The sequence below is a fragment of the Streptopelia decaocto genome (genome assembly GCF_964273445.1).
Source record: "Streptopelia decaocto genome assembly, chromosome: 14".
NCBI lineage: Eukaryota > Metazoa > Chordata > Aves > Columbiformes > Columbidae > Streptopelia > Streptopelia decaocto.
Window position 1 is genome coordinate 4,673,204 of NC_138669.1, and position 27,015 is coordinate 4,700,218.

A 27,015-nucleotide genomic window follows, 5' to 3' on the forward strand; every position below is an offset into this window, starting at 1 on the left:
ACGTTTCGGACTAAAAGTAGAAAAGACTCCATTTTAAATGAAAATATAGCAGGTGTCTGTTGTTTAACTTGGTTAAACAATATTTTAAGCTCACCTTTGCCAGCAGAAGGCTGGAGGACATGTGTGCATGCTCCTTGTTGGCTTCCCAGACGTTTTGCTGAGGGCTGTTAGCAAGGGCAGGCGAGCAGTGCCTGGGGTGGAGAGGGGACACTGCCCATCGCAGCTCTGGAGAGCCCGGAGGAGCTGGTCCCTAACACCAACAGCTGTGTTCATCCCATTCATCCCTGCTACTTCCATTAGCTCCAAGTATTAAAGTCAGGGGGCTTGAAGCCCACCCCGACAAATTCAGGCTAGCTTGTGCAGGCCAGTAGCTGCTTAAGCTGTGCTTAAATCCCATCTCCCGGCATGGAGAACGTCCCCTGGGCTTTAGCGGCCCTAATCACATCCAGCTGCCTTCCTCGCTGCAAAGGCAAAACTCAAGACCAGCTTCCAGCACCCAGGCTGCGAACTGCCCGTGATAGGGACTGTGCTCATTAGCAGATGAGAGCTAGCACTAATTAAGCTACATCATCACAGGCTGCCTCTGGCCGGCACCGCTTGTAGCCTTCGGAAAGTTCGGTAGCCTGTTGGGAGGTCTAGAAGAGCCCTGAGGGGCTCCCTGAGGAAACACCTCTGCACCTGTGGGGGGTTTAAGCCCCTGAGCAGGGGCTGAGCACACAAGGAGCCACATCCCGCGCCAACCTCGGTGAGCATGGCACCAGTTTTCTGTCCAGAGAGGAGGTGTGTCCCCACCCCCAGCACGTCCAGCTTGAAGTGGGTGGTTATCTTTGTGAGCTGGCTCTCCTGTGTTTCAGAGAGTGTAGTTTGTGCTCTGACGCTGCCCGGGATTTATCCTCCTATAACCCGAAGGCAGCACAAGAGGCTGAGCTCATTCTGATGCCATAAGTGGCCTCTCTGATGCTCTGAGATGACCAGGGTGTCTCTGGGCTGCCCACTGCAGGGGGCTGGTTGGGGAGGGCAGGACGAACTGCTGCTCTCCCTGCACGGAGTGCATTCCTCTGCTAGATGTGATAGGAGGGGAGGAATAAAAATAGAGTTTACTCTTTATTCCTTCTATAGTTTTCCATTAAAAAAAACCCCACATGCTGCTAATCTTCCTGAGGCAAAAGCTGCCCTAACGTGGGGTTAAAAGCAAGGCAGCCCCTCTGCAAACAGCAGCTGCCCTCGGAGCGGGGCTGGCGTGCCCAAGCTCCAGGCTGGGCTTTGGGAAAGCCACAAAAGACGTTTTCTTTTTTTAGCCTCCTGCTCTCCGTGAAGACACCGGGATTTGCGTGGCTATGAGTAACTGCGCTGGGAAAATCCTCCCACTGCCGTGCAGCTCGAGCTCTGCAGAGCCGGGAACGGGGTGCAGGAAGGTGCCCAGCACCAGGAGTGGGTGATCGCAGCCCACGCTCGCCTCAGCAAGACGCTTCTGCGCAGCCATGGGTTGCCAGGACTGGTTTAACTTACTGTTTCTAAGGCAAGTAGGAAATTCTTGTACTTTTGCTAATCCCTAATCAGTTTTCCCAAGAGTGACTGCATTTTCATTGCGTACAGTGGGTAAATCAATTAAGCACTTTATCAGGCTCTTTCTACAAAAGCTGCTCTCCACACACAAAATGATTGATGAAAGAGTGACTCTTGCCTCCAGGGAATGATGATTAAGGAGTGACCTTATTAAGCTATTTCATGCAGCGGGGAATTAGACAACTCTGCTCCACAAAGTAAACTTCATTACTTTTATTTAAAACTCCCAAGTTTCAAGAACCACAATGATCCTGAGCAGGATCTGTGCCCTGGGCTGGTTATTGGACAACCAGGAGATGCTGCAGGGCTGGGTCAGTGGGTAGGACAGGCTCCTCGGAGCAGCGTGGCTGGGGTCTCTGCTGCTCGTTGGCTCCTGCAGCCCAGCTGATCTCGGTTCAGGGAGTCACAAACCAGAGCTGACTGCTTGAGGAGGTACCTGTTCAATCAGCATTCCGTGTAATTCCTGTATTTGCTGAACTATGTATGAAAACTGATAAAGGCAAACGGTGCAGTCATTTATTATTTTTAACAAAATTAAAATACCTTGTCCCGGTAGTATGAAAGCCCCCAGGTCTGTATATACTCATGGGTTTGCTTTAGTCTTTATCTGAACCATAGCTATTAACTTAGTTGTAAAAGCCATATAAACTCAAGGCTTTCATTCGAAGCATTTGAGATAGCTAAATAAATAGCTTTGAAAGGGTGGAATTAAGTTAACCAAATATGCCTAGACAGGTCACACAACTTCAGGAGAACAGAACACAGGTCAGGTGTGCGGGGAAGCAAAGCACCAGCAGGGCATGGTCACCACCAGCCGGGGAAAAACGCCCCGTACCGTCGTTTCATGATCATCCCCTCTACAGTCAATGAGTGATGGTGCAGAGCTTGTAAGCTTCTCGGGGTGAGGAAAGGCTGTCCCACAGCTCAGCCATCTGCTGATGGTGCAGAGGTACGAGTGTATATATATATATATATATATATGTATATTTTCTGCTGCTGCGGCCACCCCGGATGGGATTCAGAGACTCTGGGCTCTCTCCACATCCAGCACTGTATTGATTTTAACAGCAACAACGTAGAGGGGAGCAGAACAGACTGTGCTTCGTAGATGGAATTGAATTGTTTAAAAGTTTTTTGAACAACTTGGCTGTCTTCCTGGACTCTTAAATTAAAGGACAATTAAGTCATTTCCAGTCTGGAAAGAGCTGATGGGTGTTTTCCTGGTTTGACTCTTTAAAATTTTGCCAGAGTGATTAATGCAATGAAAAATTGTCAACTCTGAAGTCAGGGCTGTCAGCCAACACTCAAAGCATTTATCTCAGCACATGCCCAGGCTCTTCTGGCCTGTGGACAGGAGGAAATGGGACAGAATGAGGGTGTAGGGAAGAGGAGCTGGGCATAAAGGACACTAGCACAGCAACATCTGTACCTTAGTGCTGACAGACACTACGGGAGAAGAAAAACTGCTGGTGCTGCAGCTTCATGGGAACCTGACTTTTCCCCCACGGTGGGGAAGAACCTGGCTGAACATCAGCACCAGCTACTGCTCAGTTGTTGGTTTTGTTAAGTCAGATGCAATTCATATTTATGTGGCTGCAGCGCTGCTGTGCTGGGAACACAACTCTCCCTCCATGCTGGGCTCCACAATACCCCAGTAACGCTGCTGAGAACACGCAAGAGCTCCAGGCTTTCCCAGTTACTAGAAATGCCTGCAGTGTCCTTCCCTTTGATTTCCACGCTCCTCCCGAACATTCAGAAGCTCAGATCTATTTTGTCTCTTTCGCGATTGCTAACCAAAGCTGACTCCTGAATGAATTCTGTCTCTGCCTCGGTTAGTCATCCCTTCAGGACAGATTTAGTAACTGCTCAGGGAAACCATGTAGAAGCCAACAGTTCACCCGTGGAAGGCGGCACCCACTCACTGTCAGCTTCAGCTTTTTCCGAGCTAGAAAGCTGAAAGTGCAGCAAGTCAGCCAGAATTAGGCGAGCGAGCCTCTAGCCTCACCTGCTGTGTAGGAAGGTGGATAAATTGACATGTACCCAGTCTCAAACCTGATTGCAACTGCTGCAGTGTGAAATACCAGAGCAGAGCGAGATGTACAGCACAGTCACCTCCCCATCTGCCGGAGCAGCCCGCAGGGCAAAGGAACCTCCTGGGTGATTGCAGCTCCAGGAAGAGCTGCCAACGCTCCCTGGTGTGGGGAAACCGCCTGGAAACCGCCTGGGCTTCACTGCGTCCTCCTGAAGGGCCTGGGCTCCACCGCGTCCTCCTGAACGGCCTGGGCTTCACCATGTCCTCCTGAACGGCCTGGGCTTCACCGCGTCCTCCTGAACGGCCTGGGCTTCACCGTGTCCTCCTGAACGGCCTGGGCTTCACCACGTCCTCCTGAGCAGCCTGGGCTTCACCGCGTCCTCCTGAGCAGCCTGGGCTTCACCGCGTCCTCCTGAACGGCCTGGGCTCCACCGCCTCCTCCTGAACCACCTCAGAGCACACAGAGCCGCCCCTGAGCTGCAGCAACTCTCCGCAAGCTGCAGAATGAGTAACGTTTTAAGGCTAAAGAACCACCTGTTCAAAAACGTATTTGACATGTTTACTGCTTGTGTTTATTAAAGCTTGCATGTTCCTCCAGAATTTTGCATAATGTTGCTTGACTAAGCGCATGTCATGTTAAAACTTGTCCTGACAAGCAATAATACACCAGAGTATTTTAATGCATAAATGAGTTGTGACACTGATGCTTTCACGTAAGGACAGTTTATTTGCCCCTTTGAACAAGTAAGGCAAGATAATTGAGAAAGATCAAACAAAATCTCCTGTATCAAACTCAGAGGAATGCAATAAAAGTTACTATTTCATACATATACAAACTAATGACCCAATGCTATTATATACAAACAGCCAGATCTTACAAAATAGCATTTCAAGTCAGCACTTTATGCCAGTGTTGCTAATTTCTTTGTTACAAAAAAAGTTAAAGCTACAAACTTCACATTTTTAAGTCTCACGTGACTGACGTCATCAGGATCTCTGAGTTTCAGCAGAACAGACAAGGGTTTGTCCAGACACTTTCAGCAATGCGGGCGGACCTGAGGAGCACACAAATGCAGCTTCACGATCAAGCAAGCTTTTTGCTTAAAAACTTGGTCAAACAGCTTTCCTCTATGGCACATGAGCAGGTACTGTGCTCCCAGCTCTACACAGGAACCGAACAAGGAATTATTTTCCCTAACAGATTGAAAACCAGTGAAGGAGAAAATAATTCCTCTGCATTAGCGCTCCAAGTGCAAGAAACATAATTAAGTCTCAGCCACTGCAAGCATTTAAGAAATGTCCAGAGACAGTTAAGCCATTGGACCAGTTTTACTTATTTTGGTTCACTTGCTGTATTTTAAGACAATCACATCAGCAAAGCAGAGTATTTCAAGAGTGCTTACATTCACTTACAGCAGTTACAGGTTGCATATTCTGTAAATAGACACCACCCTGGGGTGTTTCACTTAAAACATGGGTTTTCTAATGCCCTCCAATCACTAGAAAGTCACCTACACAGTGCAGAGGTAAAACTACTCCCGGCAGGATCTGCTCGCTCCACAACCCACGAGCAGCGCAGTGTTTGCCATGTCACAGCCACGTCTGTCACACCAGGTGTCGGGCCAGATCCAGCCCAGGGACCACTACAGGATCCAGCACTCGACCACAGAACCGCCTCCTGCGTTGTGGGAGTTTTTTTGATGCAAAGGACGCTCACCAATACTGCCCACAATAAACGCATGTTTAGGGCAAAACGTATTGCACAGATTTCAGACGAGCCCCGATGTTCACACAACACTTCTCTAGACCTCATTAGAATCCAGACTAAGGGATTTTAATCCATTAACAACAACAACAAAACTTTTAATTACTTGGTTTTCCTAATTCAAGACTTTCCCAACACGTGAGGCTGTCAAATGGCTGGTTATCCCGGGCTGTGCTCTGACTTCGCACACTAACACACTGCCGCTGCCTCCCTTTTCCCGGCGGGACAGCTGGTTTGCTGATGTCCCACATGCACTGGTATCGAACCCAGACAAACCGATGCAACCAGATCTGCAGAGGGTAGGGATGGCTTGGTTCCTTTCCCAGCAATGGAGTTCACCTGTTAACAGTGGCCAAGGGGCAGCTCCAAGGGGAAATCACAGCCTACGGAGGCGTGAAATGAACACTTCACCTCTCTACCAGCATTCGATTCAGGAGACACTGCTATTCAGTTTAATCATGGAGGTGATGTACCAAGGCCTATTTCAGAAGAATGACATGGAAAACTGTTCCCTGTATCAGAGTAAAATAAAAACAAATGGGCAGAAACACGTGCTCTATCCAAAGCTTTCATCATACGCTAGATATAACTAAAACTACGTAACTCTGCCGTCCCAGCCCGTGGGGCAGAGGCAACACTTGGTCTCTGCCCCACAACTGGGCTCTTTGCTTCTTCTGTTTGACTCTCCACTCCACCGGTGTGAGTTCATTGCACCGTCCTCACAGCGATTGTACACGCTGGGGCATTTGCCTCGATTGAGCTCTGCAGGGCAGGAATGGCAGGGGAATGTAAAGAAAGAACACAAGAGCATCCAGAGGAACCGCGAGAGACTGAATCTCTTCCAGTAGGACATTGGTAATTGTCTTCTCATCCACATCAATTCCACCTTTGCTTCACCACCATAAATGCACATCTGTGCTAATTCATCAAAGACTTTACTTTCAGTTCAACTTTTCTGATGTGCCAATCCTTGCAGAAATGTGAAGGATTGTGAAATTGAGTTTTATTCAAGCATCCAAAGATCTGAAATGAAGCCTATAAAATATTTCACAAACTGCGGAGGTTATTTTAAGTCCTTTCACATGCAGCAGAAGTACCTAATTCCTGAGAGAGGTTCACACAACTTCCACCCATTCAAATCCTGCTGCCTTCTCCCAGCACTCCATCGTCAGCAGGTTCTCCCTGAAGGAGATTCCCAAACAGGTGGACAAAGGGGAATCAGACCATTGGTTGGCTTTTGGTTTTAAGTAAGTGTAGATTTTAAGTTGCAGAATGTAATTTCTGATGGAGGCACAACATGCTTTATCTACTCGTATTCATTCACAAAGAACACAAAAAGAGGACAAAACTGAGGTTTTGAAGAAACCACATTTGCTTAAAGCACACAGTGTAAGGCATGGGGCTTATTACAGGCTTTTTAAAAGATGAGATTTAAGTTTCTTTCAAAAGGCTGGAACGGTTTGTACATGTTCTTACCTGCTATCTTCAGTGACCTAAAACTCATCAGTACCGTAACAGTAGAAAGAAACAGTTACCAGCTTCAAACTGAGTCTGTGCATTCACAAAGAAAAACAAAACACATAAAAGATGCAGCCGTTAAATACCATAATCCATATTAACTTACAACAAAATGGGACTACTGAAAGTTCAGTTGAAAAGAGAGTAAGCCAGCTTTCACCAGTCTATTTCTACCTGTTCCTCTGATTTAAAAACAATGCCCCTAAAAACAGTAACAAAACTTCTTCGGAATAATGTTTTAAATATATGTCTAACATTAAAACATACCATCAGGATTTTCCACTTAACGGCATTCCTGAGTTCACAAAGGTGCTGTGGAAAAATAAATGAGCAGAAGTATTGCCCTCTATTTTGCTAGCATATTTCAATAGAAATCAATCTGTTTAGTAGTCATAAAAGCAAGGAGCTGATTGTTTGAGGATGGAAGAATATTCTGCTGGTGGCTCAGAAGTTCTGCTGCCGGCGCTTCTTGGCTTCGATGGCATCGAGGATCGGCTGCCGCTTGGACTGGTACTTCTGGCGGATTTCTTCAATCTCCTGCTCCATCATGGGGTCCAGGGCCGAGAGCCTCCTCTGCAGCTCGTCCACACTCCAAGTCTTTAGCTAGCACAGACAAAGAACAGACATGGGCATCAGCACAGCCACCAGCCACACGACTATAGGGATTCTGCTGCCTGTCTGACGGTCACAAGGCGTCTGCTGGCAGGAGAAGGTGGAAACGTTCTGCTCATGCTGCTGCTCTCAATGAGACCGGCGTGACGCACGGGACACCGGGCTGCTTGCGCTCATTTTACCGATATAGCACATGCTCTATTTAGTGACAGTGTGAGTGTATAAATCAACCAGCAAAATGCTTCCTTTACTGAGTTGTTTTTCTAACACTTCATTTTGCAGGCTCAGGACAGAAATACTGTATTGAGATGGAGCAGAAGTGAAGTGCTGTCCCCCACCCCTTTCCTTGCAACTAAACTTCATCTGCTCAGTGACAAAGGGAGACAGATAGGAACAGGGAGAAAACAAATACTTATGTACAATCAGGTTGAACCTCAGTCGTGGTGAGGAATTCAGACTCCTAGTTGGAAATCCCAGCACACACACAACAGGTCACTTTAGGTCAGCCTCACACTGATATAATATGCAAGTACAATTTGTATTTTACTGTACACATGAAGATGTCAGGCTAGTCTGGACAAGCTTCCCTTCACTGAATTCCCTGTCTGCATGCCCTTTGTTTAATTGGTTCTCTGGTGCGTGCCAGTTTGCTCACAACTGGCACAGAGAAGTTTTATTCTGTGACTGGAGATGCCAAGCGTGGCCTGGGACAGCCTAGGTTGTCCATTGCTACACTCTTAACATAAAATATTAATATTATAACCTAAGGAACATATAGGATTTTAGGATAATGTTAAAAAATATGGACACTTCAAGTGCTTCAAAGGTTCACCTAAGCACTGGTCCTTTTTCCATCTGAGACCAAGCGACCCCCAGGAGACGCTTTTGCAGCCGCCGCAGCAGGACAGGAACGGCTATTGGCACCACCTGCTATGGATACTAAAAACACGCGAGTCAATTTTTAGACTTTCAAGCAGTGTCATAACTGAGTGACTTATCTTTATTACGTCAGTTAGACGCAAGCGATGCTGCTGTCCTGGTTTAGCTGTTAATTAGTCAGATATTGTGGTTATTCTTCAAGCCATTTCTGAACCAAAACACACAGCGAAACGCTTGCTGCCTGTTATAAGGCAACAACTGAATTACTGGCTGTTTAATGGCAGTTGTATAGTTCGTGTCAGTTCTTAAAGTGTATGTGAATACTAAAATGAGGAAACTGTGATCCTTCTTCCTGAGGTGGACACATACCAGTTCCCAAACCACAGAGTCATCTGTTAGCCGATTTCTCACAAGGTCTTTTGAAATTCTTTAGCATATTCTGCAAAATAAGGTATTTCCTAGTTTCAGTTACCAGATCACCAATCCACTTTAATAATCCAAGCACAAGCGAAACAAAACCTTTTCAGCAAGGGTATACAGTCCTTCTGCCTCTCCCATCAGCCAACTGTTCATTAAAAAGACAAAGCACTTCCTCCACCAAGATATACATTATTTACACACATTAATGCAACTTTACCAGACAGGAGTTTAAGTTGATGCATGGCACCGGTTGCCTTTTCACACTAGCTTATTATGAAGCAGGTAATTATTCAACATTCCTCTTCCTCACAGCCCAGCAAACTGAACAGTCAAATAAAAATGCAAAAAGGAAGAAAACATTAATTCAAGTACTGAACACATATACTAAGCAGCTATATCATCTCAAATGGCTGTCAGCTCTCAAGAGAGTCCCCAGCGCAAGGTGAGAGTTTCGAAGAGATTTAAACCACCTCACTCACACTTAAGCCAACTATTAGGTGTCAGAAATGGGCCTGGGGCTGCAATCTTCCATGGGTGCCCTTGGAGCCTTCTCCATCATCCTCCCAAACTGCTGGGTGCTGCCTACAGCCAGACACAAATTGCCAGAGTCGGAACCAAAGGGCAGAGCTGATTTACAGCAATGTTGTCTCCAAAACCAAGAAGGTGGCAGTAAATGAAAATGCTGCGCTTTGGGTCTTCTTGAACATGATCTAGCACTGTGGGACATCCTCCGTGGATACCGACACACACAGCCTGTCTGCTAAGGGGGACCTAATGGCTTCGGGACCGTGTGTTTGTCAGGACAAATGGTATGGAAGATGCTTGGAGTACAGATAAGTCTGGAGTGGGCAAAAGCCAACAGATAGATATTAATGCGAACAAGCTGGGAAGGGGTCACCTGTACGGATGCATGATGCAGAATGTAGATCAAAGTAGCTATTTAAGGAGAATGATCACGGGTTAAACAGAATGAGGATGGTGGGAGAAAGACAAGTTGACACAGTGCAAAAGTTTAAGAGGACAGAAACCCATCCTGCGCGCAATGCTGTGTGCTGTGAGGATGAACTCATTACAGAGTGTTCATCTGCAATAACATCAGTGTGACTTTGAATGACAAGCTGCTCCTTAAAGAGGCTGAGAAACCAAAGGGCAAGTGTAGTAAAAGGTCCAGAACGTGACTGCTCAGCACAGATGAGCAGATGAGAGACTGACAGGCAATGATTGCTAACGAAGGGAGGCGGGCGCCCACGCAGAGCCCGGTGACAACACCGGCCCGGGGACCTGGGCTGGGTTATCACACAGCTCGTCCTTCCACTTGCACATACATCTTTAAAGAAAAGAAAAATAAATAGAACTGTTTCAAATGTGCTGGCCTCCATTTCACTTTGCTGTGTGGCATTTCACTGTGAGCCAATGCCACAGACAGACTCTCTCTCGGAAATGAAGATTTTAAACTCGAGCATTTCTATCTCCACAGTGTTAGACTCCTGGGACACCGACATTATTCTCTTAGAAAAATGCCAGAAGCAAAATAAGAAGGACAAGGACAGAGCGTCTCATGACAGACTTTTACTCAGGGTAAAGTCTCAGCGCTGAAAAGCTGCAATTAGAGCTGGTTTTAGCCACAGGCTCAGTCCCATTCCTCTCTTCACTCCTCAGCAGTTCAACTGTTGTAAGAGGTCTGAGTGTCTTTGTAAAAACTGTCTATTTATGTCCACGGTGATCGAATAGCCAAGACAAACTTTTAAAGGAAGGATTCTCATTTCAAAAGTAAAGACTGATATAAAATACTTGTTCTAAGGTGGGTCACTATCAACAAGGAGAGGTGTCAGCACAGCAAAACTGTTCAATCAAGGCTGCATGCGCAGAAAACTGATTTTTAACCATTAACAGTTGTATTTCTCCTTAAGGTTGTGAGGCTGACCTTCACTCCGTAAAAACACCAGAGGTGCAAGTGTTCACCCGAAAGCCTCTCGCCCACGGCCACACACGCTGTTCGCTCTTCCTCAGGCCACAGAGGCCGACAGCAACACCGTCTTGTACGATGCTGGTGGTTTCTACTATATAATTCACTAGGACACATCTAATTACGTCCTTCAGAAGGACATAACCTACAGCCTTCCACGCATATGCAGTAATGACGGACAAATCATGAATGGATCGTTTAACACACAATTTCTTCCTCAAGGAGAAGGTTTGTAAGCTATTCAGGACATCCCTTCACCAGCAGTTCTGGCAAACTTGCAGGTAACTGCTCCCCAAAATTCACCTCGAACTGCTGCTGAGTTCCCATCCTTTCAAATCAGCATTTTAAAAACAGGGAGAAAAAAAAAAAAAGCCACTTACATTTGTTACAGTTGGGTAAAGTGTCACTGCAACATGGTATTCTACTGAATGTAAATGAATCTAAGCAGTAAAAGGAGAACAAATAAAGCATCTCTGCAAATAGATTAGACTCTCCCACAGGTTTGATATTCAAAGACACCACGGTCTGACATTCATACCTATGCAGTGTTGTCCTGAGCAAGCAGCAATCTAAAAATCTGCCACAGGAATTTCAAACAGACCATTCCAGATTTATATTTCACATGAGATCTACTGTAAAACAAAGCCTAGAGAATTAGCTCAGCCCTTCCCGGTTCCCAAGAAAAACAAACGAAAACCCAACCGGTGAAAACTCTCTGAATTAGAAGCTGATGCCAATGGTTTATCATGGTTCTCTTGGTAGCCAGGCCTGGTTTTCCTATAGCAGGGTCTGTAGCTCGAGCCGTTTGGGACCCACCACACTCAGGTCACCACTCTGCACTAGTGACACAAATACGTGTCGTCCAGTAATCCCTGAGCCACCTCAGCTTTCATTCCTACGTGCTCTGCTACCAAACCCACTGCCATCAAAACCCTCTTGTTGCATGAATTATGAGCATCAAATAGAAACGAGCTGTTGCCCAGCAGCTTTCACACGTTTCTCCCCCAACAAAGACTTTTGGCAGAGCATTAACTCACCGGCTGCACAGGAATCAAAAAATACTATCTCAGGACAAGTGAGAAACATGTTCCTCCTGCGACTTTCTTTTTACTTGTTGACACTGGATGTGATCCCTAGATTCAGCACAAAGCCTTTTCTTTGCATCTTTGCAACGTTTCATGCTAGTCTGTCAGAAATCCTGAAGCCTGTGCTAAACCTGAAGCTTTCCATCTCCAGGGAGGGGATGTGGTTATTCTACCATTGTCTTTCAAACCTGCAGACAGATCCTGACTTCTGGAACAAAAAAAATAATATATACGACATTGGTGAGATGGGCTTACTTCCCCCACGGTATTTGAATAGTTTTGCAGAAGGAAGATATTTTCAAGCCTTGGTACTACAGCGAATCCTATAAATAAAATTAGGAAGTTGTTTTTGGCTTCCTTAGCCCTCTAGCCATACCCCCTGCCATAATTTCTGTGAGTCTGAACACGTGTCTCCCACATGCTCACACGGACCATTTTCTGAATATCCTCCCACTTTACCTGTGGCTTTGCAGAAAGGCCACCCGGCCGCAGCGATCACTCTGCCTTTCACCCAGATATTCCAGGTGGCGTTTACTGCTCAACACAACTTGATGGCAAACTTTTAAGTTTTAAATAGCCTTCAGAAAAACTGGCTTTAGCAATTAGCACTTCATAAGGGGCAGTGGGAGTTTGAAGACTAAAATACAGAAATAATAAAATTGCAGCTTCCCACGCTACACAGGGAAATAAATTCTTAGCGGAAAAGATATGAGCTAGATGGGAACTAAAGAAAAATCCAAATTAATTGTCTATTTAGCACAGTTTTTATTGTTATATCTTCCTTTTCTTTGCTTTTCACTGCAATCTAGCAGTTCTTGACTGCATGCCCAGTGATCCAAGCCCTGCAAAGAAACTCAAACCATCTTGAATCATAGTGACAGGGAACCAAGTCATTCACTTGTGTGAATTTAGACAGTCAAGACCTAAACATGGCTCGAGAAAGGTTTTTATCCAAACCAAGTCACACAAGATACGCTAAATATTAAATGCCCATTAGAAATTTGCTGCTAGAGAATGTGAAAAATATTCCCACTGTAATATATAGCAACAGGCTACTATAGGTTTTGGAAAAACAAAACAAAAAGGAAACAACCACCTGGGCCTACAACTGTATGGAAGCACAGCTGAGCCCCTCGCACTCGACACCAGAAGTGGCTACACAAGTACAGCAGAATTCCTACAAACCATCTATGAAGTGTTCACATGTCCTTTGGGAAGGAAGGCCCGTCACGGAAGAGACTAATTAAACTATTGCTTCACTTGACCCTGGCTATCAGCAACACTATCGAGGTGCCTCCCTTCCCACAAAACCAAGGGCACGCTTGCTCTTCCTCTCCAGGATCCTGCAGATCGGTTTGATGCATATCCACCTCACCTCCTCAACTTTTCTTCCATCACCTCCTCAAGCAGAGTTTTATTTTTGGGAGACAATCACCCATTGGATGCCACTGGCTGCAACTATTTGTAGCAACCAGCTGGGAGCGTAACTCAGCATGCGAGCGCAGGGGTGCTGCAGGAGAGCTCAACCTGGGGAGAGGTGTCACACCTCAAGGATTCATGAATGTGAGCTTCCACACGCCTAAGAACCGAGATTATGCCGGAATTAGCCTTCTGTAACTTGTAAGGCTGGTTAAACACAGTATCAATTGAATGCTCGTATCAAATACACTGAGGGAATAGATCACTGAATAGTACTATGCACTTTTTTTTTTAAACCAGCAAAAAAAGCAGTGAATTTCTCTGGCCAAAATTAAATGTAGAAGGTGATTTCTCACGCTAAGCAGTGCTCCAGACTTTAGGTCTGAAAACGGTGATATAAATTGGTGTTGGAATAGATGCCATTTTTTTCCTCAGCATTTTTCCTGAAATGCTGGCTCAATACCATTTGGCATACTTTCAATCACTGATCTAAAAAATTAAGTGCCTTGTTCTCATTTATGCTTCTAGCATAAGGAGGCCTCGATGTAATGTATGAGCAGACATTAACTATTTATTCACTGAAAGTTGTCCTATGCAAGGGACACAAGAATCTAAGAACCTACAGGCACTTACGCCTGCTTTTCATCCCAATTCTCAGGTCCCTGCAACTTCACAAATCTGTCAAGCCACCATTCTACAGAGGGGCTACAGTAAATCACAACAGACCTGGGTGCCTAAACAAACATTAATTATCCTTATTTTCCCCCCTTTTAGCATTAGCACGTCAGGGAAGTTTCTCGCTGTTACAAAAGCAGTGGATGAAATGCACTAACTGTGGGATTTCATGCAAGATTAAAAATACAGATATTAATCTTTCAAAGGATTTGAAAAATAAGTCTCAGCAGCACAAGCTTTTGCTTTTAATGCATGTTAATTATTTAGGCAATGTGCTAGCAAAACATACCGTGGGCTGCAGCATCCAGCACAAGTCAAAGGAGCACTGTGGCTGGAACTGCCCAAAGAAGGTGATGGGACCCATAAGCAGTGCACATCTGGAGACAGCTGTTCCAGGCCACCTCACTGGGACAGCAGATGACTTTCCACAAAGAAACAACACTCAAGTTTCAACTAGATCATGATATGCTTGAGAGGCAACTTAAGTCAGTGCAAGTCGAGCAGCTGAAATAGAGTTCAGTCACAACATCACTTCTGTGGAGGAAAGACAGGCACTAACACACACTCGGCACTTGATCCCGAGCTGAACTGGAAAAAAGTATTTAAGGAAGAGTTATATCAGAGGAGACCTGGCCTTCTCAGATGAGCCGTCTGGGCTAGCACTACCTCACCTTCACAAATGCAGAGTTTTGTAGGTACTGAAAGTAAAACATCTTACTGCTACAATGCTAGTTAGTTATTTTCTAGGTGCTTATTTCGCTAAAATAAAGGTGCATGATACCAGACCACAGTGTCCATCCTATTGCTACAGAACTCCTGAAAGGCGATGTGTGCCATTCCCCTTCCCGCCCTGCTCCCTGCCAGGCCACTTTGTGAAGATCACGTCTAAACTGGAAGCTTCCCCCTGTCCTCTATCTGCAGGAAGGACCCCTGCCAACACCTTTATTCTCAGCTTAGTGCCTTACTAGCAGCTTAGCAAGGCTTCTCCCAAGCTGCCACACGATCATGGCCTGACGGGCTTCTCGAGAAGCTGCAGCTCCCAGCAACATGTCGCTGATGGAGTCTCACCCACCAGCGGCCACTGAGGCAAAAAGCTGCCTATAGCATGATACAAGTAAAAAAAACCCAAGTGTCATCCACACAAGCTCCTGACGAGGGGTCTGGAGCACAAGAGTGATGAGGCTGAGGAACCTGGGGGGTTCAGCCTGGAGAACAGGAGGCTGAGGGGAGAACTTCTGATCTCTGAACTGCCTGAAAGGAGCCTGTAGCATGGAGGGTGTTGGTCTCTTCTCCCAAGGAACAAGTGGTAGGACAAGAGAAACGGCCTCAAGTTGCGCCAGTGAAGGTTCAGATTGGATAGCAGGAAAAATTTCTTCCCAGAAAGGGTTGTGAAGCAGCAGAACAGGCTGCCCAGGGAAGTTCTGGAGTCGCCATCCCTGGAAGGGTTTTAAAAGTCACGTAGATGAGGCTCCGAGGGACATGGTTTAGTGCTAGAGTTAGGTTATAGTTGGACTTGATGATCCTCAGGGTCTCTTCCAACCAAAATGGTTCTATGATGCTGTGAAATGCTGTACCAAGGATTCAAATCAAGCCCAGACTCCAGTCAGACCGAATGAAAACAGCCATACCATTTGATCCTGCTTGGCTCAGCAAGGACCTTCCTCGAGCACACTGTCAGTAGCTAATTCCTGTGACCACCACAGACATACGTACACACTTTAGATACACAACTGCTCCCTCACCAGCTAAGAGGCATCTTCACTTCTGCACCCTCCCTGCAGTTTGAAGTTTCTCTCCCATTTCTCCAAAGCCCAGAAGAACCAGGGGGGAGCTTTGCTGTTTGTCAGAAAATTCCCAGCGCGGCCACCAGTTTCGGCGGTGTAGCAAACATCCAGATCTCCCCGGCTCCTCTGGGTACCCAGACGTAACTCCGCAGCGATTTCACTGAGCGGTTACCCACCGAGCACAGAAAACTGCACAGCTGTGGGAACACCATACCCGCATCAATAACGCTGGCATCTCGGAGCTGCTCTTAGCCAAGAACTGCGCTTTATTAATCCTTACTGTAATCCTTAAAAGGCTCAAGAAAGGTTAGGTGTTACAGCCAGCACAAGCATATAACCACTGCGCACTGTTATTACCCTCAGCATTGTACAGAAGTTATATTAAGGAAGAAAACCCATCCAAAGCTCTGCTCATTGATGTGAGTGGTCATAAAAAAATAAAGGTTTTTTTAAAAAGAGCAATGCATTTTAATCTTCTGAGCTTCAAGATTAAATTTCCTTTTTTAGACTTAGTATCAATTATAAGTATGAATAACGTTATTCACTTCCAAAATCATCCCAAATACCATACACGCTTAATCTAAACGGAGGAAATGACAACCTGTGTCAGTGTTATTCTGCAGCACTGAATTTCAAGAAGTCCAAACCTTAAAATCCTGTAGGGACTTCGAAAGTGGCTGACTAATCCTGTACCACAAAGACAAGTTATCTCACTGGGGTTTTTTCAGTAACTGAATTAGAAACCAAGCTCAAAGGTCAGCCTCCCAAAAAGGAGCATCACTCGCTCAGAAAAAACACTTGCTTGCCAGAGATTTGATTAAGGAAAAAACACAGCCAAGGGTTTTTTCTTCCTTCTCTAAGTGATTATGCTTTAATTTTCTTAAGTAAGAGTACTAAAATACCTTTGGACATGCTAAAATAAATCATGCCATTGGGCTTTGGAGATCTAGCTAGCTGCAGAAATCGACTGTAAAGCTGACCAACGTGGGCTTTTTTGTCTCTTTTTTTAAGAAAAGCAATCTGTCAGAAAATGCTGTTTGCTTTAAACCAAACTCTTTTTCCTAAGTGTTCACTAGTACTTGGGCATCTATTTATAACGATCCTGTGTGATGGCAAGTCACTAAACAAGAAGTTAAGCACCTCATTTCTGAATAATATTCCTTTTGGAGTACATCGCTCTTTGTGTACGAGGCTCCTCTTTCTTGAAGGTCAAAGCTTGGGGTTTGAAGCCGTCTGGTTGCTGAGGTTATGGACATAAAAGCCGAAGCAAACCTCCCAGGACACCCCGGCCATGGCCAAGTGCAACCTCCAGCACCTTCTGTGCATGAGCACGACCCCCGAGGTGCCTCACATGTCATGAAACTGCCCCCTGCAAAATCTCCCGGTGAGTCATGCAGGGAGACCCGCCCGTAATTACACGCACCAAACAACACTGGCAATAAGCAACTGGAGGTTTTGCAGTAAAACTGCAGGGTTTATAGGAATACAAGAGGGTGCACAAAGGCAAATGTGTCAGGTCCAGATGTCAGAGATGAGAGAACTTTCCTCCACCACAGTCCATCATTTCTGGCACTTTTCTGGATGAGGCTCTACCCATTGCAAAGTATTCACAGGGGCCTGGTGGAGCCTTTATCCTCAGGCTTTTCCCTTATGGACCAGACTCCATCCTCTGAGGGACAATCCAGAGCAGCTATATTAGGCTCCTGATGCAAAGAGTCCCCAAAAGGAGCCCTTTGTGCTACAGATGAGAAAAACCTGGACAAGCTTGTCTTTTTAAGCTACATTACCCTTTATAAACATTTGTTCTGACAGCTGAGTTGCGATAAGATTTTAGAAGCGTTTCAAATAGATCTCGTTTGAGCAGCAGCTTCTTTCTTTAAGGGAGATGCTGTGCCAAGAACACACCCGGCCTTGAAAACGGATGTCAAGGCATAACAAGGCTCAAACAGGTTTTTCTAAAGAATTCAGTATGCTCTGAGATTTTTTTCCAACGTCATCCATTCAATTATTAATTCCCCTTCCCTTTTTCCCAAAGCAGAAATGCACGTTGCAGCCTGACCTTGAACACAGAGCAGCAGTGAAACAAACCCCATGATCCAAATCCCTGCGTGAAGTTCTGTTGGTTATTTAGTTCATCCACAAAACTTTCAGTCAATGTCTCAGCAGATTAAACGCTACGGTAGGAAAGGGGCCTCCAAGATAGTTTGGGATGTTGAATTTACAAGTCTGAAAACTCTCATATAAAGTTGATTCCAGGTTACATTATTTCAGTCTCCATTAAGGGCTATGACCTAAGCCATTCAACACAAACAACAGCAACTCATTTTGCTTCCCACTCACCGCAAGTTGCATTTAAAAGCCTTATGTCACAGAAGGCCTCCTATATACAAAAATAAAGCAAAAAATGAAATTTTGACAGCAAGTTGTGGCAGTAAGTGCTTTGCAATCAATGTCAGTGTGCACCAAAGTGAAAGCAGGTGGTGAGCAACGACCCTGTTACCAAATGGGAGAAGAAATCTATTCTTTCCACAAGTGATATAAGAGTCAAGCCACTCAACTGACTTTTTCAATTTCAAAGATTGCTAACAATTTTTTTTTTTAATGTGGTATCTTTCTTTGTTTGTTGTTTTTGTTATAAAGGGAATTTAGAAAGGTTTATAAAACCTACATACATGGAGCTTTCTGTAAATCACCTGGGTGGTTTGAAGCAGCCATGAATTCGATGAGGTTTGGTTCAGATTATCTTCCGTAACATTTGCACGCAGAAGACTCGAGACCATTTAAAAACAATAAAAGAGACAAACAAGCTTTTCCTGGGCTTATTTTTAAAATGACTGGATGTTTGATTACAAGGTGACAAAATGAACGATTTTCCTTAATAAAGATGTCACAAGTTAAAAGCATTTGCTGGGAAGAACATACTCAATATGCTGAAAAGTTAACTCTTAAAAGAAACACAAACAATTAGCAGCACTTTAAATGTTCTTGGCAGATGGCTGAAGGAATAAAAAAGGAAGGAAAACCATTTCAGAGACATCAATGTTATGAATCAAGGCAGGTGACATTTAAAACCAATGAATAAAACATCACAAAAACCTGTCTCTTTACAAATCATACTTCACAGTGCAAATTACAGCTAGGTACTACACTTCACTTCAAGATGTTCCTCAATTAGCAGGAGATACAATGGGGGTATGATTTCAGGCTTGGAAAACCACAGTTCCCTATTCTGGACTATCTTTGACTGTCAGAAAAATATTCTTGTTATTAAAGTATGGGTTTTTTTCCCAACAAAAATATGGTGTTAATGCTCTCCCATGGAAAGAAAGCTTGATTTTCAATTCAGCACAGCACAGACAAGTTCACTCAATTCCCAAGGAGGAATCAGCCCTAGTTCCATAGGACCCAGGCAGGGATACCCGTCAGCCATCCCAGACCCGCGCTTATCTCTCAAACTGCTGAATGCTCTAGCAAATCAGTTCACTTTATGATCAAAGAAAGACTATCGGAAGAAACCAGTGCCAGAGAGGTAATTTTTACTCCAGCCACCCTTGGGAAAAAGGGGGAGTTCATGATAGATGAAGGGAATAAACTTGTGGACAGAGAAATCCCTGAAGATTCCCTCAGAGTGTTTGGTTTAGCCTTAGAAAAATCGTTACTGAAAAAAGCTCTAACCAAACTACTTCTTCTATGCAGAACTCTACATGTTCAAACAAATTTTTGGAACAATTAAACTTCTTTGTCACACAAGAGTCAGAGAAATTCGCTATCTCAGAAGAGAATGTATTGCAAGTTTCATAATGCTTCAATAGGACTCTGAAGATTATTTGATTTTCAAACAGTCCCATTTAAATTACCTGCAAACCTGCACACTCTACTAAAACTTTTTTTGCTCCTGTCCAAGCAGACAGACTTTCTGGAGTGTTAGTAACCAGCTCGGATTATTCGCTTGAGTAATTTGGATGGGGAATGGATAAGAACAGAAAGATTAGTGTAGAGGCCGGTACCTGATACCTTTAGTAAGCTGCTTTAAAGACAGAAGTAAAAAGAAGATAAAGCTCAGAGGATCACAGCGGAGACAGGAAACACCATAAAATGATAAACTACGAAAGGTCACACAACAGCAGCTTGCCCATGTCATGCAAGTACCTTTCTTCCAGCATCTGCCTTATCCACGCACCCTCACCGTGACTTTTTCCTACTGCTAGAAAAGACCCAAAGACCGGCTCCAACAAAAAGAGACTCAATTATTCAGCCTGTCATCATTTTCAAAGCCTGCAACGGTACAGAAACACTCCCAAGTTTTTAATCGATCGAACTCTTTGAAGGACAAAAGATAGTAAAGCTATAAAGCATCGATATTGCACTGCTAATAAACGCTATCCAAATGAATGTACAGAGAAACCAAAGACATTGAATGTTCCAGGTACTGGTAGACAACAAGCTGTTCACAAGACAAATGACACTTTTAGAGGCAGAACACAATAAATTAGAGACTCTGGTCATTGAAAAGCAGAACGTGTTTACTGTTATTGATAAGCAATAAATCACCTGCCCGCTAACAGTTCCTCCCTATAAATCACTTCCAACGAAAGAAACGGCTGGTTCCAGTGCGCAGCCATTCCACACCCTGAGCGGGGAGAAGAAACACCCTGTGCCGAGTGACGCCCATTGTGAACCGTGGTCGTTGTACAGTGGTGCAGGGGAAGCGGAACGGGGACACGAGACACCGCACCGCGAGACACCGGCCGCAGCTTCACCAGGCTGAGCGCTGGGAAAACCCACCGTGGCTGGATCCTCATCGCCTGGACCACACACACCTCGGGTGCACGAGCAGAGTCCCATCGGAGACACGGTGAAGCTGGTCCCAATCACCAGACTCAAAAATGCAATGTGACCCTGATGAGATTTGAAATGCTTTGGAAGAGTCAAGCTTGCTATAAGCTTTTCAGTAACAACTTCAAACTCCTGCTATCACACCAATACCCAGTTTGTCTCACTAGAAGGAAAAGGACTCACATTTACAATTTCAGCACAAACCAAGAGCCATTTGTCCACCTGGACAAGCTGAAGACACAATTAGACTAACACACTCTCCTCCTTTTGACAGGCTGCGAATGGTCGGCAGATATACAGGTGCTGGAATCAAAAAAGCCCTGAAGCAAACAGCTACAACTCCTTGTGTAAAGCCTGTGGAAAGACTCCATGTCCTGCAGTGCTTGTGCTCTAGTGCTTGTTAAAAGTTCAGGTCCTAATTGACTCCACATCCAAAAGAAGCTCCAAGGATACTCAATTAGCATAGATTCACTGAGATACCAAAAACTACGGATCAGGTCTACAGCAAAACCGAAGTTTAACGCTACAGGTACTGAAACAACAGCACTTGCATCACGATGGCAAAATTCAAGACTGATGGGGGCTCCACCACTGCTCATTTTCCCCAGTGAAACCACACTCACCGAATAAAATTGAAGAGGTTTCAGTATTGTCATAGGTACCATAAGTCATGAGTGGCTAGAACCTGACAAAACAGGCTTTCAAGAAAACAATTCGTGATATAATATACAACATTCGTGACTGGATGATCCACAAATACCTGACGCAATAGGTTTGGCAAGACAGAAAGCCTTTCAAGCAGGGACAGAATTAACAAAACAATTTAGCCACCAGTGATATTAGAATACTGACCCGCTCAGAACAGTTAAAAGGCTTTTAAAATAGGAATAAGCAAAGGGTTTGTTGTGTCTAAGGGCAGGAAACACTGCACAATTAATTCTGTCATATGTTACAGTACCACTGAAAGATTAAAGTGAAAAAATGTATGACAATGTCTAAACAAATCTTTTAGCATTATTAATTTAAGTCTCTGCAACAGTATGTGACTCATGTTCACTGGCAACATTAAATTCAAGTACAAAAATTCTGAGATCTGATTAGGGCGATTAGGAATTCTACATACAATGCAGCCTGCCCATTAGCAGCCTACCCCTGCAGCATTTTCATATTACAGTTTGTTACTTTCTTCCTAACAGCAAGAATTTTTGCCCATAATTAGTATTTTTCCCCCATGTTAAATAAATCATAATGCTCTTGGCAACATTTTTCATAATCAAGCAGGGCCTAAATCTTCGGAGATCCTGGTTCAAACTCGAGTTGGGATAAACATTACCACCTTTGGGCATTGACTAGTCAGTTCATAAGCAGCTCTAACTCAGAAATTCAAAGCTGGAAAGACACCGCTGGGTTTATGGCATCTCCAGCCACAACCAGGACACAGAGCATCACATCTGGGAGGAACCGAGTTCAGCACCTTTTAGTAGAGGATCTGGGGTTTCTGGCTCTGCGGTGGATGGGGCTGACTCCTCTAACCCTTATCTAACGTGACATCGCCACTGTGATATAAATAGTGTCTTATCTGCCTGCTTCGGAGGAGCAATGTTAGTCAAGAAAAGGTCAAATGGTTTTGCCACAAGGGAAAAGAGCAAAAATCTTTTGTAATTTAATATTGCCTTTTGTTTTTTGGAAGACAAGAGACTCCAGGTGCTGGTCACATAGGGAAAGGAATGCAGAAGAGAAGACAAGGCATATTTATCTAGTCTGCAGTAGCAAAAAGCAATAATATTTCAATCATTTCTTAAGGCCCAGGAGGAAACTGTATTCAGCAGCATCTCCCTGATCTCATCTTTACTCGGAATCCCGCAAACCCTATAGACAAAGTCTGCTCAAACCTGCCTACTTTGACCGGGCAGAAACGAGTTAGAGCTGCCGGCAAGTATAGGACAGATGTACTCGATACACCTACTAGTAGATGTATATTTTCTTATTCCACAATGCTTATTTCATGATGCTTTCAATTAATAAAGCATTAATAAACAAGACTTTTACCCACAGCTAGCTAAATTGATGCATTTTTAGTAAACCAGGAAAAAAAAAATCCTGTGTTAAGACTGAATACATTACACAACCTGAGGTTACTCCTACTAACCCTCAGATAAGCACTACAGAAATATCCATATGTATTTACTGAGGTTGCTTTCAAGCGTTTTTCTTATGCTACAGAAAAGAAAGTAGCTCTGTTACAAAATCTGCATGCAAGATAGGCTGGTATGTTCATATACAGAGAAATACACAGAGCTGGGAAGCAAAATTGCTACACATTACTACGTGAAGGTGACCTAAAGCCCGCTTCATTGCCAGCTTTTATTGCTGGCTTTTATTGCTTCCAGCGCACTGGTAATCTGTGCACGTGGCAACACTTCCGTACTAATGGAAATCAGTAAACAAGGTCACGTGCGTGTCAAACAGTCGCTTTGCACATTCTAAAAATATTTGTGGGTCCTGTTTGCTAGGACGGCACCGACCTTTCCTTGTGTCACCCGCAGCCCCACGGTCTGCAGGGTGGAATACATCCTACTTGCTGGAAAGAAGAGTAATTGCTAAAGTGATTATCAACCGAATTAGAAAGTAAAATAATTACAGCAAATTTCCCCTTGGGCCATCTTCTGCGGAGTACAAAGGACTCCTGAGATGCTCCAAGCCACCCTGTCTCTCCTGGGAAAGACCACACATCGAAAAATCATTGTTTATCGTTAAATGAAGTTATAGCATGTAAGGTGAATGAGATAAATGGAGTATCTGATTTGCCTAGAATTATGTGTTTGGCCCCGACTCTGCGATACGCAGGCTGACAATTCAGCTTGTAGGTTATTTTTGCAAAACGTGCTTATGCAGCGGCTTTACGCCTCGAGGCTAAACATAATGTAGTACAAAGGGCTACAAGAGAGTGAATAAAGCAGGTCCCCTCAGCTAGCCATCCTTTCAGTCTAAATAAGAAAATCTGAGATGCAGCAGCAAAGACAACAAAACACGCGTAAGAGCAGCAGTTTATACAAGCTGTACAAACAGAAAGAAAGGCTCCAGTTATTATTCCAGCCTTTAAAACATCTCGAGTCGTGACTAGCAGAGGGATTTCGCTTTCCACGCTGCTTTGTGAAGGTGGAATGACGCTCCCCAACCACCCAACAACCGTGACAACCACGGGCAACACGAACAGACACCGATAAGGGCACGCAAGGCACCCACAGCAAAAAGCGCTGGCATTGAAGTAGCATTGAAAGAAAATGCAGCGGAGAAAACGATGTTCAGCACAACACCTGTGTTCTGGTGTTTTGAATGCAAACCAGAAATTTTCCATCCTCGGAAAAACAATTTAATCGTAACTTTTATGAATAACAGATCTTGCTGTGGAGCTCTGAAAAGTTCCTGAAAATTCTGAGCATGTGAAGTTTAGTGAGGAAGACTGAAATTGAGGATTTGAAAGAGAAATGAAGCCAAGCTTGTGTTTATATAACAAAACAAAATCCAGTGCCAAACTGTGAGTAAAACAAGGGAAATTCGATGGTTCCAACACTATACATTCAGGATTTGCATTTTCCAACTGCCATCTGGAATCCTGCTTTTTATTTTAAATGCATCATGGGGCAAAAAAGCAAGATCGCCTGCACCTTCACGTCCTCAGGCTTTTTTGTTCTTCTGCTTGTTTTTAAACATGGAAAGTATACAGATAATGACAGGTTATGATTACTCAGAAATACCTAAAGAAAATGAGTTTTTCAAAATGCCTCATCCAAATGCATTAGCAATTAGAATCTCCTCAAGTTTCCATTAGTCTGTCAAAACAAGAAATAATCTTATAGCAGCTCTGACTAAAACTCTTAAAGATTGTCACATTGATTGAATTTCAAAGTATAGACTTACAAATTCGTAGTCTCCATCCTGTGGTACTTTCCAATCAGATGAATTTTTTGTCTGGCCAGACACATTCTTCCCAAAGCTATTGATTTGATTCTCCTTCTCCTTCTGCTCAAAATATTCAAGGAATGACGGTTTGGCCGGCTGCATTGTTTCATCCCTCCCTGGAAATATTAAAAATAAAATTTTAAAAAAAGATTGATTTGGAAAATGTATTTTTTGTTGTACGGCCTTACATCATGCCCAAAAGTGATTTTATGTTTTTAGCACACACTATATCACATAGTACTGATAAAGTACAGATTTTCTCAGCTGCTTTTCAAATATAAAACTGACTGTGCAGTGAGAAAACTGGAGAAGGGAAGCTTAAAGCCAGCACAGACGTGATTCCAACGCTGGAGGCCTCGGCCTCCAGACCTGCAATCCGTGCAGATCCATCAGGGCTCCCGGCCGGGGAACTGAGCTCGTGTGCTGAACAGTGGAACTAAACTGCTGCCAACCAGAGAGGTCAGGGCTTTCCATCCCAGCCGGGTTACACACACTGCAAAACACACCAAGTGCCAAAACTAAACAGCGTTGTTTTACAAGCAGAACCCATCTTTATATTTATGAATGGAACAGGACAAGAGCAAGGCTTTCAAAGACCATACGAATATCACATAACTTACCTTGAGTAGAAGTAGCCAAGTTCTACATTTTTTTGTGTGTAGAAAGGATTAGTTTGCAAAGCTTTTTTTTTTCTTTTCATAAACAGTCAGTAAGTAAGTTTTCAAGTTTACTACTCTAGTAGTTTGTAAGTTAATCCCCCTGAACACACTTTCTCTAGTGGATTACTTGAGTAAGTCAAATATATAGATTAACCATCCAATTCTACACTGCAGATAAGAAACTTCTGGTAATAAGAAATGGGCAAGGGTACAAAGAGAGACAGAGGAGTCAGAATAATCCCCTAAACATGAGTACATTGATTTTTTGAGAGCAGGTCTCATAAGCCTCCGGAGCACCATTCTCAGTAACAAAGAGCTCACCCATACTGATGGGAGAAGGATAGATACGGCCAAAGGCACAAAGCTTTAGCACAACTAGATTTGCATTAATCTCATTTTCTAAATTATTCTTTAGAACGAGCATCAGTTAAATGAAAAGCAAGAACACTGCTGATCAGTTAAGAGCAACAAGCTAGAAAAGACATTCTCACAGGGCGCCCAGGTATGTTGGTGGGATCAGGGATATAAACACTCATCCCTTCCTCCTTCAGCCATCGTGACACCCAAATAAATCCCTACTCATGTAATTTAACTACCACTACATACAAATAAATCTGGCAGCCCATTCAGCAAATAGCTTTCCACCATGGAAGGCACCTAAAGAACGCTCACAGCTCAATGCCATTGTGCTGCTCTTTATGACAAAATGCTTCACAAAAACCTGTGAGTGTAATGGAAGTAAGCGTTCTAATGATACCTAGTGAAGTGGTTTTGTCCTGATAAAACATGGTTCTCTAGACACTGAAGTAGCTTAAACACATGTTTTGAAGCAATGCAGAAAGCATCATTCTGAGCAAGCAGGATTAGCACTAGAGTTAACAGAAAATGGCATCAGAACAGCCTAATTCTGGACTGTGGAAATCAGTTCACTATTGAATGCCATACATTTGAAATAAATATAATCTGTCAGGCAGGCAATCAGCCAAAGGTTTAGAGCTTCAGACAAGCACACAGGGGATGGAGCCATTCTTGGAGGGGTCTGTGTCACGCAGAGACTCACCTACAAGGGTCTGCACAGGAGCCAGGCTGTCACAGGACAGTCCTCACTGAGGACATTCCGCAGTGCTTTCCTCTTGAAAAAATATTAGCCGCTCTGGTCACCCATTAAGATTTAATCACCAGATATTAATCATGCACATAAAACTGCCATCCAGTGATCCAGAACTTCCCTGGCAGACTCTGCCTGATCCTCAGACAAGTGTATGAATTCCTTGGTCAGCTCTTTGTCTACAGATGTGTTAAATGCAGAACAAATTTCTGCAAAGCATGAGAAATCTTGGCAGGATATTTGGGTTGCGATATTGAGAGAAGTGTGGTTCTACGCAGCCTGAAATGTCACGATGCGTTGTTCTGCCTCTCCAGGGGCAGCTAAAAGCTCAAGCACGAACTCAACTGTTTATACTTTTGCACTATGACAACTGGAGCAAAGACAAATTATTCCACCCCTGGCAGCAGCTCCCTTTTATTAAAAAACAAAACCAAAAACCTCTCATCGTACAGAATTAGATCAAGAAAGACACCTTCAGACAGGCTCCGTGAAGGTCAGTCAGGAAACACGTCTGCGAACAGAGAACAGACTTGCTGTTGGGAATAATTACTGAAATACAATAGCAATCCAATTACTCCTAAGTGATAAAACATTTATTTCGAATGAAGTAAAAACAGCCCTTGTATTCTGCTGCAGTCCCGCCTGTTTAAAGCAGGGGGTAAGTTGTGATGGTCAGTCATGGCAATGTTAACACCAACAAATTCATAACTACCTAGGCTAATCTATAG

General features: G+C 44.1%; 1 protein-coding gene and 1 long non-coding RNA gene across 2 annotated transcripts in view; one reads left to right on the forward strand and one right to left on the reverse strand.

Annotated features, from left to right (window-relative positions):
- Positions 1–1,395: 1,395 nt before the first annotated feature.
- On the forward strand, positions 1,396–5,901 carry LOC309445902. Its single transcript, XR_014185378.1, has 2 exons — positions 1,396–1,519; positions 3,638–5,901. It is a non-coding gene; the product is annotated as an uncharacterized lncRNA (long non-coding RNA).
- The window catches only part of STK4 (serine/threonine kinase 4), a 55,351-nt gene continuing 32,641 nt past the window's right edge, over positions 4,306–27,015 (reverse strand). Inside the window, exons 11-12 of the mRNA XM_082065152.1 lie at positions 24,479–24,636; positions 4,306–7,484 (exon numbers count right to left, since the gene is read on the reverse strand). Of these exons, the coding sequence (XP_081921278.1) occupies positions 7,326–7,484; positions 24,479–24,636 (317 nt within the window). The 3' untranslated portion in view covers positions 4,306–7,325. The remainder of the gene's footprint in view (positions 7,485–24,478; positions 24,637–27,015) is intronic.